This window comes from Choloepus didactylus, chromosome 2 (genome assembly GCF_015220235.1).
Source record: "Choloepus didactylus isolate mChoDid1 chromosome 2, mChoDid1.pri, whole genome shotgun sequence".
NCBI lineage: Eukaryota > Metazoa > Chordata > Mammalia > Pilosa > Megalonychidae > Choloepus > Choloepus didactylus.
Window position 1 is genome coordinate 209,896,131 of NC_051308.1, and position 12,684 is coordinate 209,908,814.

At 39.7% G+C, this 12,684-nt stretch overlaps 2 protein-coding genes across 2 annotated transcripts; one reads left to right on the top strand and one right to left on the bottom strand.

The window, feature by feature from the left end:
- Positions 1-646: 646 nt before the first annotated feature.
- LOC119519799 (protein Churchill) lies at positions 647-3,333 on the bottom strand. Its single transcript, XM_037817529.1, has one exon. The coding sequence runs from the start codon at positions 3,294-3,296 to the stop codon at positions 2,958-2,960; it is 339 nt and encodes a 112-aa protein (XP_037673457.1). The 5' UTR covers positions 3,297-3,333; the 3' UTR covers positions 647-2,957.
- Positions 3,334-6,240: 2,907 nt separating this feature from the next.
- On the top strand, positions 6,241-7,976 carry LOC119519810 (nephrocystin-3-like). Its single transcript, XM_037817537.1, has 2 exons — positions 6,241-7,751; positions 7,850-7,976. Exons 1-2 carry the CDS (start codon positions 6,301-6,303, stop codon positions 7,860-7,862), a joined length of 1,464 nt encoding a protein of 487 aa, XP_037673465.1. The 5' UTR covers positions 6,241-6,300; the 3' UTR covers positions 7,863-7,976.
- Positions 7,977-12,684: the final 4,708 nt, after the last annotated feature.

Below are 12,684 nucleotides of genomic sequence, written 5' to 3' on the forward strand. Positions count from 1 at the left end.
CTGCCAAAATGCAATATACCAGAAATGGATGGGCTTTTACAATTGGGGTTTATTAGTTCACAAATTTACAGTTGTAAACCCTTGAAAATGTCACAATTAAGGCATCACAGAAGGATACCTTCACTGAAGAAAGGCCAATGGCATCCAGCACACCTGTGTCAACTGGGAAGGCATGTCGCTGCTGTCTGCTAGTCCTTTGCTCCTGGGTTGCATCATTTTCAGCTTCTGATTCCACTGGCTTTCTCTTTAAGTTTAGTCTGTGGTTCTCACTTAGCTTCTCCAGGGCAAACTCTGGGCTTCATCTTTTAGCTTAGCATCTCCAAACATCTTTCTGTCTGCATCTCCAAGCTTCTGGGTCTGTCTCAGCTCTGAGCTCTCTCTCATACTCCCAGAGCTCTCTCAAGGACTCTAGTAAACTAATTAAGACCCACCTTGAATGGACATGGTCACATTTCCATGGAAATAATCTAAACAAAAGGTCCCACCCACAATAAGTCTGCACCCACAAGATTGGATTAAATGAGCATGGCTTTTCTGGGGAACATAACAATTTCAAACCGGCACACTGATAGAACTGTAAATGGGTATAACTATTGTTCCGGTTTGCTAATGCTGCCATTATGCAAAATACCAGAAATGGATTGGCTTTTTTTTTTTTTTTTTTTCACAGCACAATTTTTTGTTTAATGATGATGAAATAGGATAGAATCTTTAAAATTTTGTAATATAAAGTCCAAAACAAAAAGATAACAATTATACATTCTGCAATGCATGAGAATGTCAGTAGGGGCATATGAGATCATACTCTTGAGCTCCGAATAAGTAAGCTGGCAGCATTCCAAACTCAAAGAATGGACAATTCAGAGGCTATAATAGGCTTAGCACTACTATTTAAAGTAATGAAGCATCTTTTCTGCTTTTTGGATTCACTTCACAAAATTGTTTCCTTAGCAGATCAGACAGAGATTTGTAGCACAATGGAAAACATTTTCCAGGAATAAAACAACTGATCCCTAAGAAGCAACTGTTAACTTTTCTAAATAACAAATCTTGGTTCAAATAACCTAGATTCATCAGAGTACTGTCACCAATACTTTTCAACCTCTTGCTAACGTTGCTAGACCCTTTATAGTTCATATTTCCCCAACACTTTTGTTGAGAGGGAGTCACTGTACTAGGTGTGTGAACTTGAGCAAGTTACTTAACTTCTTTGTGCCTTAGATTCTTTGGCTCTAAAACTGGAATAACAATAGTAAACTACCCCATGGAGTTGGTAATGAGGATTAAATGAGTAAAATTCTTAAAAGCAGGTCTTGGCACATGGTAAGCACTCAATAAACCTTAGTATTATGAGAATTGCTGCTATACAACCAAGTTTTTCCCTGGTAACAATAATGAACACTTCACTCACTTTGCTCACTGTTTTCTCTCATAAGCTAAGGTTTAGTCCAGAATTTTCAAGTCTCTTAGCTATGAAGAGGAAACAGTTGTGCTTCCAATCTGACCCTCTAAGTTTTGGTCTCAGCATGAGAAGAACTAACTGAAGCCACCTCATTGAATCCAGAACTTTATATGCTTTCTTGTTAATTCACTTGGATCTCCTAACAAGACTGTGAAGGAAGTAGATCAATTTTTATAAGCCCAGTTTTACAGAACTGGGACACTGAAGTCCAAATGGCAGAAGACTAATGCCAGGGTTTATGAACCCCGAACCAATGCTCTTTCAACTATTCTAAGATCCCTTTGGAGCAGCTGAAATCATTCTATTTATTTATTTTTATTAACTAAAATCCATACTTTATTCAGATTTCCTTAGTTTTTACTTAATGTCCTTTTTCTGGTACAGGAGCCCACATTACATTTAGTCACCATGTCTCAAGCTCTTCTTGGCTGTGACAGTTTCTCAGACTTTCCTTGTTTTTGATGACCTTCACAGTTTTGAGTACTGGTCAGCTACTTTGTGGCATGCCACTCAAATGGGATTTGTCTGATGTTTTTCTCATGATGAGACTGGGATTTTAGGTTTTGGGGAAAAAGACCACAAAGATAAAGTGCCCTTCTCATATCGTATAAAGAGTACATGCCATCAACATGACTTATCATTGATGCTTTTAACCATGATCACCTGGCTGAGGTAGTTTATTAGTTTTCTCTACTATGAAGTTACTCTTTTGCTCCCCACCTTTCCATATGGTACTCTTTGGAAGGAAGTCACTGTGTGCAGTCCACACTTAAGAAGTGGGGAGTTATGTTCCACCTCCTTAGGAGTGGAATACTGCATAAATTATTTGGAATTCTACTGCATGGGATATTGGTCTATTCTCCCCATTTATTTATTCATTTGATCATTTTTTTGTATCAGTATGGACTCATATTTATTTTATAATTTGGGTTATAATCCAACACTACTTTAGTCTATTGCTAAAATTGTCCCAGCTCTCATCATTGGAAATTCTTTCAATTGGCTCCTATAGCCCTGTGATACATTCTTATCATTGTGGGGTTTTTGTTGTTGTTGTTGTTGTTATTTGTTTTGTTTTGACACTTCCTTACTTTGTGGCACTACAAGATGTTCCAGGCATATCTTGCATAATTCCTGCCCTCCTAGAATCAGCCATTTCTCCAGGAACCCCTGGTTCCTTTTCTCAGAAAATGGCATTAGAAATCAAGATTTTAGGTTCTCATTCTAGTGAATTTTTTTTTTTAAGCCACAAAACAGCTAATAAAGACACTTGATTTTGGTTGCACTAATATGAACTAGGAATATCATCAACAGAAGAGCCCAGCCTTAGAGAGCAGCAATCCCCTAAATTACTTTCTCTTTCAAAGAACAGATAAGTTCAAGCTGAAAAAAAAAAGCAAAGAATTTTCAATAGAAACTAAGTAAAACAAACCATCAGGCTTGCTGGTATTGTAAACCAACCAGACATAATTACAACAGAACAGAAGAAGGATGCTTAGAATAACAGAGTCATCTGCCTGGGGTCATCAGGGAGAATGCTGATAGTATCTTCGGCTTTGCCACATAACAGACACAGCATGGTATATTCCTGAAATTCATCCATGATGCTGAATGTGTACTCGTGCCTGGCTATTACATGATGACAATTCTTACACAAATGATCATAGGTAACTATTTCTTCTCCATCTTCTTCTTTCAAGGATTTGTTTGTGATCAGCATAAAATCCCGCTTGTTGCATACTGCACAGCCTGTAAAGTTCAGTAAGAAAGATCCATTCTCCAAGCAGGTATTACCCCGATTGGGATATTCCTTCTCCACACAGTCCCCACACATCACGACGCCTCAAAAGGGAACGTCCTCCAGCGCTTTCCGGAAGACGAAACCTCCGGATTGGCTTTTATAAAGAGGGTTTGTTTGGTTACAAAGTTACAGTCTGAAGGCCATGAAATGTCCAAATGAAGGTATCAACACAAGTATATCTTCACTGAAGGGAGGCCAATGGCATCTGGAAAACCTCTGTTAGCTGGGAAGGCAGTGGCTGGCATCTGCTGATCCCAGGTTGTGTTCCAGCTCCACTCTCAGCTCCTGTTCATTCTTCAAAATGTCTCTCTTGGCTGCAACACCTCCTTCTGTCTGTGAATACTTTTATAGGACTCCAGAGATTCAAATAAGACCCACCCTGAATGGGTGGGGTAACGCCTCCATGGAAATTATCCAATCAAAGGTCTCCCCCACATTGATTGAGTCACATCTCCATGGAATCACTCAATCAAAGGATTCCAACCTAATCAACACTAATACATCAGCTCCCACAAAATTGCATCAAAGAACATGGTGTTTTGAGGGACATAATACATCCAAACTTGTACAACTATTCTAGAAATCAGTTTGGTGTTGTTTACTAAAGCTGAAGTTATTCATAGTCTGTGACATAAAATTTTATCCTTAGTTATATAGCCAAGATAAATAACCTTAGGGAAAATCTCAAATATCTTTTGAAAGTAGAATGGATAGGTGGATTAGTATGCAGCAATGAAAGTAAACAAACTACTGCTTTATGCAACAACACAGATGAATTTCACAAACCTACTGTTGAGTGAAAGAAACCAGGCCCCAAAGAATACATACTATAAGAAGGACATATAGATAAAGGGAATACAATTGACAGGCAGAAATAAACTCCGTATATTAATGGCCAATTGATATTCAACAAGAATGCCAAAACCATTCAATGGAGAAAGAATAGTCTCTTTAGCAAATGATGCCAGAGCAAGTGAGCACCCACGTGCAAAAGAATGAAGCCGGAGCCCTACCTCACACCATATACAACAATTAACTCAAAATGGATCAGCAACCTAAATATAAAAGCCAAAACCATAAAACTCTTAGAAGAAAACATAGAGGGAAATCTTCAGGACCCTGTATTTGACAATGGCTATGTTATTAGACATGACATCAAAAGCATGAGCAACAAAAGAAAAAATAAATTGGACTTTATTAATATTAAAAACTCTTGTGCACCAAAGAAGATTATCAAGAAAGTAAAAATGCAATATACAGAATGGGAGAAAATATTTGCAACTCATATATTTGATAAAGATCTAATATCCAGAATGTGTGTGTGTGTGCGTATATATATATATATATATATATACTCTTATAATATAACAACAAAAAGACAAAAAAAAAAAAAAGACAAACTACTCAATTAAAAATTGGTAAGAGATTGCATAGACATTTTTACAAAGAAGATATACAAATGGACAACAAGCAAATGAAAAGATGCTCAATGTCATTAGTCATTAGGGAAATGCAACTCAAAACCACAATGAGATATCACTTTATACCTACTAGGATGACTATAAGAGAAAAGACAGACAATGAGGATGTGGAGAAACTAGAACCTTTGTATATTGCTGGTAGGAGTGTAAAATAGTGCAGCCCGTGTGGAAAACAGTTTGGCGGCTCTTCAAAAAATTAAACATAGAATTACCATGTGACCCAGCAATTCCACTCATAAGTATACCTCAAAAAACTGAAAAAAAGGTACTCAACCAACCACACTTACATGTATGTTCACAGTAGCACTATTCACAATAGCCAAAAGGTGGAAGCAACCCAAGTGTCCATCAACCAATAAGTGGATAAACAAAATGTGGTATATCCATACAATGGAAAAATATTCAGCCATAAAAATGAATAAAGTATTGATACATGCTACAACATGGATTAACCTTGAAAACTTTATGCTAAATGAAAGAAATCAGACACAAATTTCACATATTGTATGATTCCATTCATATGAAATATCCAGAATAGATGAATCCATAGAGACTGAAAGCAGATTAATGGTTGCCAAGGACTGGGAGCAAGGAAGAACGAGGAGTAACAGCCTAGTAGCTACGGTGTTTCCTTTTGGTGTGATGAAAATGTTTGGAGCTAGATAGAGGTAGTGACTGCACAACACTGTGCATGTACTAAGTGCCATTAAATTGTTCATTTTAAATTGGTTAATTTTATGTTATGTGAATTTCACCTCAATAAAAAAATTGCAAATAAAAAAGAATACGGGGGTCCAGGGCTGATGTGCACCGGGGAGTCTGGGCGGGGAGAGGAGCCCACCCCGCTCCTCCTGGGGCCGACTCCTCTCCGGACCTTCAGTGTTGACTGCGCTGAGGAGTGCGTGTCCCCGGGGCTCCGCCACTGGCTCTGAGGAGTCTGAGCACCGTCCCGGTGAGTCCGCCCGAGGGCCGGGAGAGGGTGCGCCGAACCCAGGGAGCCCGAAGCTTCCCGCCCTGCGCGCCCGCGGCCTCGGGCGCCCACTCTGCGGCCTCAGACCCAGAAGCGTCCCCGGGACCCACCCGGAGGCGCCTGCAGCCGCGGGGCAAGTCAGAGACACAACACGCTTTGTGACACTACTGTCTGGTTGGAAAGGAAAGTCGGGGAAGACAGTTGTCAACTGAGCTTTTGACAATGCAGCCACTGTGCTGTCATCTTGAATATCCTGCTCTGGACATTGTTAGAGATGGCCCTGTCTGAATCCAAATGCCCATGATGTTTCAGGAGTCAGTGGCATTCAAAGATGTAGCTATAGACTTCCCCCAAGAAGAGTGGGCTATGTTGGACACATCCCAGAGAAAGCTGTTCAGAGATGTAATGGCAGAGATCATCAATCATCTGTTTTCAGTGGGCAGAGCTCATGACCTTAAGAAACAAGAAATTATAACCATATCAAATACCTGCAGGAAAGATGCATCTTCCATTATTTCATTGGATTCATTTACAACAGAAGAATTCCCCTAACACACTAATTCTTTCTCATTTTGTGGGGAGGCCTATGTCAACTAGCTCAGAGTCTTCCTTGATTATTAAACGACTCACTTTAAAGTTGATGCAGCACTCTTGGTCAGTATCTGCTCTGACATTGGATCCTGCTAAGCTTCTGGAAGAATTTCCACGTTGGCTAGAAAAGCTCTCTGCTCGTCATCAAGGCAGTATCATCATTATTATTGATTCTATAGATCAAGTTCAGCAAGTTGAAAAACACATGAAATGGCTGATAGATCCACTACCAGTGAATGTAAGAGTAATTGTTTCCGTGAATGTAGAAACATGCCCTCCAGCATGGAGTGCTGGGAAAACAGGCAATTTAGATAAAATCCTTCATCAGTGTTTCCAGTGTCAAGATACTGTTTCATTATATAGACTTGTTCTGCAGTCTATCCAGGAGTCCATGGCAAATGATATGGATAAAGAACTAATGAAACAGATTCTCTGCCTTGTCAATGTTAGTCACAATGGTGTGAGTGAATCAGAACTGATGGAACTCTATCCTGAGATGTCCTGGGCTGTCCTGACCTCTCTTATTCACAGTCTACACAAGATGTGTTTGTTGACTTACGGTTGTGGCTTGCTCAAATTTCAACATCTACAAGCTTGGGAAACAGTAAGACTGGAGTATATGGGTGGTCCAAGCATTATTTCTTCATATAGGCAAAAGCTAATCAAATATTTCACCATGCAGCTAAGTCAGGACAGAGTGACTTGGAGAAGTGCAGATGAACTCCCTTGGCTTTTTCAGCAGCAGGGAAGTAAACAGAATTTGCACGATTGCCTCCTCAATCTCTTTGTGTCTCAAAACCTTTACAAAAGAGGACACTTTGCCGAGTTGCTGAGTTATTGGCAGTTTGTTGGCAAAGACAAAAGTGCAATGGCAACGGAATATTTTGAATCACTGAAGCAGTATGAGAAAGACTGTGAAGGCGAGGAGAACATGATTGGCTTAGCTGATCTTTATGAAACTCTGGGGCGATTTCTCAAGGATCTGGGTCTTCTCAGTCAGGCTGTGGTACCTTTGCAGAGGTCTCTAGAAATTCGAGAAACAGCTTTAGATCCAGATCACCCGAGAGTAGCTCAGTCCCTCCACCAACTAGCAAGTGTATATGTGCAGTGGAAGAAGTTTGGCAATGCAGAACAGCTGTATAAACAGGCATTGGAAATCTCAGAAAATGCTTATGGCATGGACCATCCACATATTGCCCGTGAACTTGAGGCACTTGCAACTTTGTACCAGAAGCAGAATAAATATGAACAAGCTGAACATTTTAGGAAAAAATCCTTCAGAATTCGTCAGAGAGCCACAAGGAGAAAAGGCAACTTGTATGGATTTGCCCTTTTACGTAGAAGGGCCCTACAGTTAGAAGAGCTTACTTTAGGTAAAGACACATCTGATAATGCTCGGACCCTCAATGAACTGGGTGTCCTCTACTATCTTCAAAATAACCTGGAGACAGCTGAACAGTTTCTAAAGCGTTCCTTAGAAATGAGGGAGAGAGTTCTAGGACCAGACCACCCTGACTGTGCCCAGTCTTTGAATAATCTTGCAGCTCTATGCAATGAAAAGAAACAATATGATAAAGCGGAAGAACTTTATGAGAGAGCTTTAGACATTCGGAGACGAGCATTAGCTCCTGATCACCCTTCTTTGGCATATACGGTGAAGCATCTTGCAATTTTATATAAGAAAATGGGGAAACTTGACAAAGCCATACCTTTGTATGAGTTGGCTGTTGAAATCCGACAGAAATCTTTTGGCCCAAAACACCCCAGTGTAGCTACTGCCTTGGTGAATTTAGCTGTTCTTTATAGCCAAATGAAAAAACACACTGAAGCCTTGCCATTATATGAAAGAGCATTAAAAATTTATGAAGACAGCCTGGGTCAGATGCATCCTCGAGTAGGAGAAACACTAAAAAATTTAGCTGTGCTTAGCTATGAAGAAGGAGATTTTGAAAGGGCTGCTGAACTATATAAAAGGGCAATGGAAATAAAAGAAGCAGAAACATCACTTCTGGGTGGAAAAGCTCCTTCACAACACTCATCAAGTGGAGACTCGTTTAGCTTAAAAACAACTCATTCTGCTAACGTTTTCCTTCATCAAGGACAAAGGTAATAGCACCAATTCCAACTCAGTGAACCTTAGGGTAAAAATATAAGAAATATTTAGAACATTTGAATTTAAAACGTGAAGAAAAATGTTATGTTTTTAAGAAAATTTATTTTTACCACCTTGTATGATTTAACCAGTATTTGTATGAAATTGTGTTGGACTACATTGAAGTTTGAATCATGATTGTACCTGTTTTAAGACAATTAATTTTCCTATTAATTACAAGCATATAGATACAGAATTCTAAGATGACATGAAGAATGGATTAGTCTTCTCTGTTCAAGAGGTGGCAGAACAGTTAAGCCAGAGAATTCAAGAATTGCAAGACTTTTTTCAGCTTTCAAGAGCTATTTTACCTTACCATTCCTTATCTTACTTTCCAGCAGTAGTCTAGCCCACCTCTCTACCTCAAAGAAAACATTCAAGGATTAAAGGGATAGTGTTTACAAAAGATTTGAATGGTCTTCAGTGAAAAAAAATTAGTCACAGGAATCGTTGCTACATTTTTAAAAATTCTTTTTGTATTCTACCTTTTCTTTGAGCACATTGGGCCAAGCTCTCTGCTTTCTTTGCTCTCTACATTCTCTATTGTTTATTACTGTGTAGTACATATCCACATAACATCTGGTCATTAATGTAGTAAAGGTTAAGTTCTCTGGCATTCTTTGACCTTTCACAAAATAGGGATATTCTCCAGTCTTCTCTCTTAAATAGCCTAAATCTGTCTCTTCATTTACTTCAAATGCAAATTAATCTGCCAATTTGATACTGAAAATTAGCTATTTTTATAGATTTTATAAATGTTATCACATTTTGGATATTGTTTTGTACCAATTCTATTTATATATAAATAATTTTTAGTCATCAGTAATTTAAAAAAAAAAAAAAAAAAAAAAAAAAAAAAAAAAGAATACATACTGCATGAGTCCATCATTACAAAGTTCAAAAATAGACAAAAAATAGTGTTTGGTATTTGAAGTCAGGGAAATCAACAAGGAATGGTGAAGTACCTCGGCACTAGCAATTGCTGGAAACCCTTTTAATACTTAAGCCTGAAGGGTCAAGGGGGGGAGAAGTTACCAGAACTCTCTACGAGAGATGCCACCTGGATGGAGCTGAGGCATTAGGTGGAGAAATGCAGCAGCCACTGACAGGCAGGGAGGGATCTGCGGGGGATAAATACCCTGACTTCTTTCTCCTCTCAATATCCAGTCTCCTGCTAGTACCTCCCATTGATTAAAAACCCACTCAGGAGGTCCTACCTCATCCAAGATGTTTGGAATGAGATACTTCAGGGCTCCATCCCCCCAAAGAAGCTTTAAACAACCAGCAAGAACTGGCAGAACATCTTTTTCGAAGCACCAGAAAACAGTTAAAGGACTGCAGTAACAGAGTGAGTGCCAAAGCAAGAAAAAGCCTCTTTAAAAGCAGTAGGATGTCCTGGTGCCCTGGTTGGCTCCTCTTCTACCTCTCACCAGCTTGGTACAGAGCTGGCCCACACTCCCAGTACAGATCCCTGGCCCCAGTTCCAGAGGGAGGAGAGTATCCCTTATGTACACACTGGGAGCATGTATGTCTGGCTCAATCTGTCTGGTGGTGGCCTGAGGGCCTTGCTGTCCCAGGACTTGCCCTGCATGTAGAAATCAGCTCACCAAACCCTCCTACAGAACACTGTGGGAGGACAGTTAAATCGTGCTGCCTGGAGCAAGGGATTGCTGGCTGTAGGACATATAGTGCAATGTCCAGGACCAAGAGGAAACTGTTTTCTAGGGAAGAGGGGACAGTCAGAATCACATAAATGGGGAAATTCCTAGGGCCACATGCACATGCCCAAGGCAAGACACATGTGCAGAAAGGATCAGGGAGGCACCTATGCTTTGGCCTTGACCTATTCTCTAAACGGATTAAATAGCTAAATCTTGAAGGAGGGTGCTCTCACAGGTCAATCTGCAAAGACTGGGAAAGAAGTTTTCTTTTTTTCCTTTCTTTCTCCCCACCCCCCCCCCTTTTTTTTTGTTGGCTCCTCACAATCAAGAAAAGCTCACCATAATAGTAGCTGGATACAAGCTTAAGGAACAGATGCCTCAGAGTCTAAATTCCAGCAATAACACATTAAAATATCAGAATGTCCAGATTTCAACAAAAGCTCACGAAACACAAAAAGAAACAGGAAGCAATGGCCCAGGCAAAAGAGAAAATTAAAGCATTTGAAACCATCATTGAGGAGTACTGGAAATGGGATACTCCAAAACCTTTTCTTAAAATGGTCCTAAATATGCTCAAAGAGCTAACAGAAATGAAGAAAACAATACATTAACACAAAGAAAATATCAATAGACAAATGGAAATTTTGAAAAGGAAACCCCTAGAGGGTTTCAACGCAGATTGGAGTCAGCAGAAGAAAGAATAAATGAAGCTGAAGATAGGAAAAATGGAATCATCCAGTCTAAGCAGCAGAGAGAAAAAAGAATGAAGAAATGTGAAGAGTGTGAGGAACCTGTGGGGCGCTATGCTGGTTTGAAGCTTTTACGTACCCCAGAAAAGGCCATGTTCTTTTAATACATTCCTGTAGGTGCAGACCTATTGTGGGTGGAGCTCTTGATTATGTTGTTTCAATTGAGATGTGACCCAGCCCATTCAAGGTGGGTCTTACTCCTTTACTGGAGTCTTTTATGAGGATAAATGGCAGTAAAAGCCCAGAGAGCTTAGAGAGAAACACCCAGAGAAGTTTAGAGAGAGTTGAGAGAGAAAAGCCCAGGAGGAGCTAAGAGACGACCCACAGAAGCTCATAGAAGAGGGCACTGAAACCAGGAGCTGAAAGCCATGGAACCAGACGCTGAAAGCAATGAAACCCAGGAGCAAAGGACCAGCAGACACCAGCCATGTGCCTTGCAATCTGACAGAGGAACCCCGATGCCAGTGGCCTTTCTTCAGAAGGTATCATCCTGTTGATGCCTTAACTTGGACATTTTCATGGCCTTAGAACTGTAAATTTGTAAACAAATAAACCCATTGTAAAAGCCAACCCATTCTAGTATATTGCATTCTGACAGCTTTAGCAAACCAAAACAGGCACCATCAAGTGTACCAACACAAACATTGTAGGAGTTCTGAAAGAAGAAAGAAAGGAGTAGAAAGCATATTCAAAGAGTAATGGTTGAAAACTATTCAAGTTTAGTGAAATACACAAATAGACACATCCAAGGCACTCAATGAACTCCAAACAGGATAAACCCAAATAAACCCATGCTGTGTCATATAATCAAACTGTCAAATCCCAGAGATAAAGAGGGAATTCTAAAAGCCGCAAGAGAGAAGCAACATGCAACTTACAAGGGAGCCTCAATAAGATTGTCAGTTTCTCGTTGGAAACCATGGAGGCAAGAAGGCAGTGGGATGACATATTTAAGGGGCTGAAAGCAAAAAATTGTGAACTGGGAATTCTATTTCCAGCAAAACTGTCTTTTAGAAATGAGGTAATGATTAAGACATTCCCAGATAAACAAAAGCTGAGGAACGTCATCACCACTACTGGCCCTAAAAGAGATGCTAAAGAGAGTTCTGCAGGTTGAAAGGAAAAGACAATAGACAGTAGATTGAATCTGCATGAAGAAATGAAGATCTCCGGTGAGGGAAATGACATGGGTAAACACAAATGCCAGTACTATTGTATTTTTGGTTTGTAGCCCCACTTTCTATTTCCTATAGAATCTAAAAGGCAAATACATAAAATATAATGATAAATCAGTAGTTTCGGTCTCATAATGTATAAACATGTAATTTGTGACAAGAGCTGCATAAAGGTGGGGGGTGGAGGGGTATAGGAACATAGTTTGTGTATGCTTTTGAAGTTAAGTGGTATCAAAGCAAATGAGTTTATTACACATTTATAATATTAATATAAGTCCCAAGGTAAAAACAGAGCAAATATCACAGAAATGCAAGCTCATAGGGACAGAAATTAGACTATAGATTGCCACTGGTGGTGGGCAGGGAGAATAGGGAGTTAATGCACAATGGGTGTAGGGTTTCTGTTTGGGGAGATGGGAGTTTTAGTAATGGAAGGTGGTAAGGATACTGCAACATTGCGAATGTGATTAATCCCATTGAGTGGTGTGCTTGGGAGTGGTGAAGATGGGAAAGCTTACATTGTATATATGTTCCCACAATTAAAAATCAAGAAAGAAAGAGTAACTAAAGAGACAATGACCATTAAATGCAATATATGACCATGGATGGGATCTAGCAAGGGAAGAGAAAAGGCTCAAAGAT

What these genes read in the sequence shown, in the direction of transcription:
- LOC119519799 (XM_037817529.1), bottom strand. Translation starts at nt 3,296, where the DNA reads ATGTGTGGGGACTGTGTGGAGAAGGAATATCCCAATCGGGGTAATACC.
- LOC119519810 (XM_037817537.1), top strand. Translation starts at nt 6,301, where the DNA reads ATGTCAACTAGCTCAGAGTCTTCCTTGATTATTAAACGACTCACTTTA.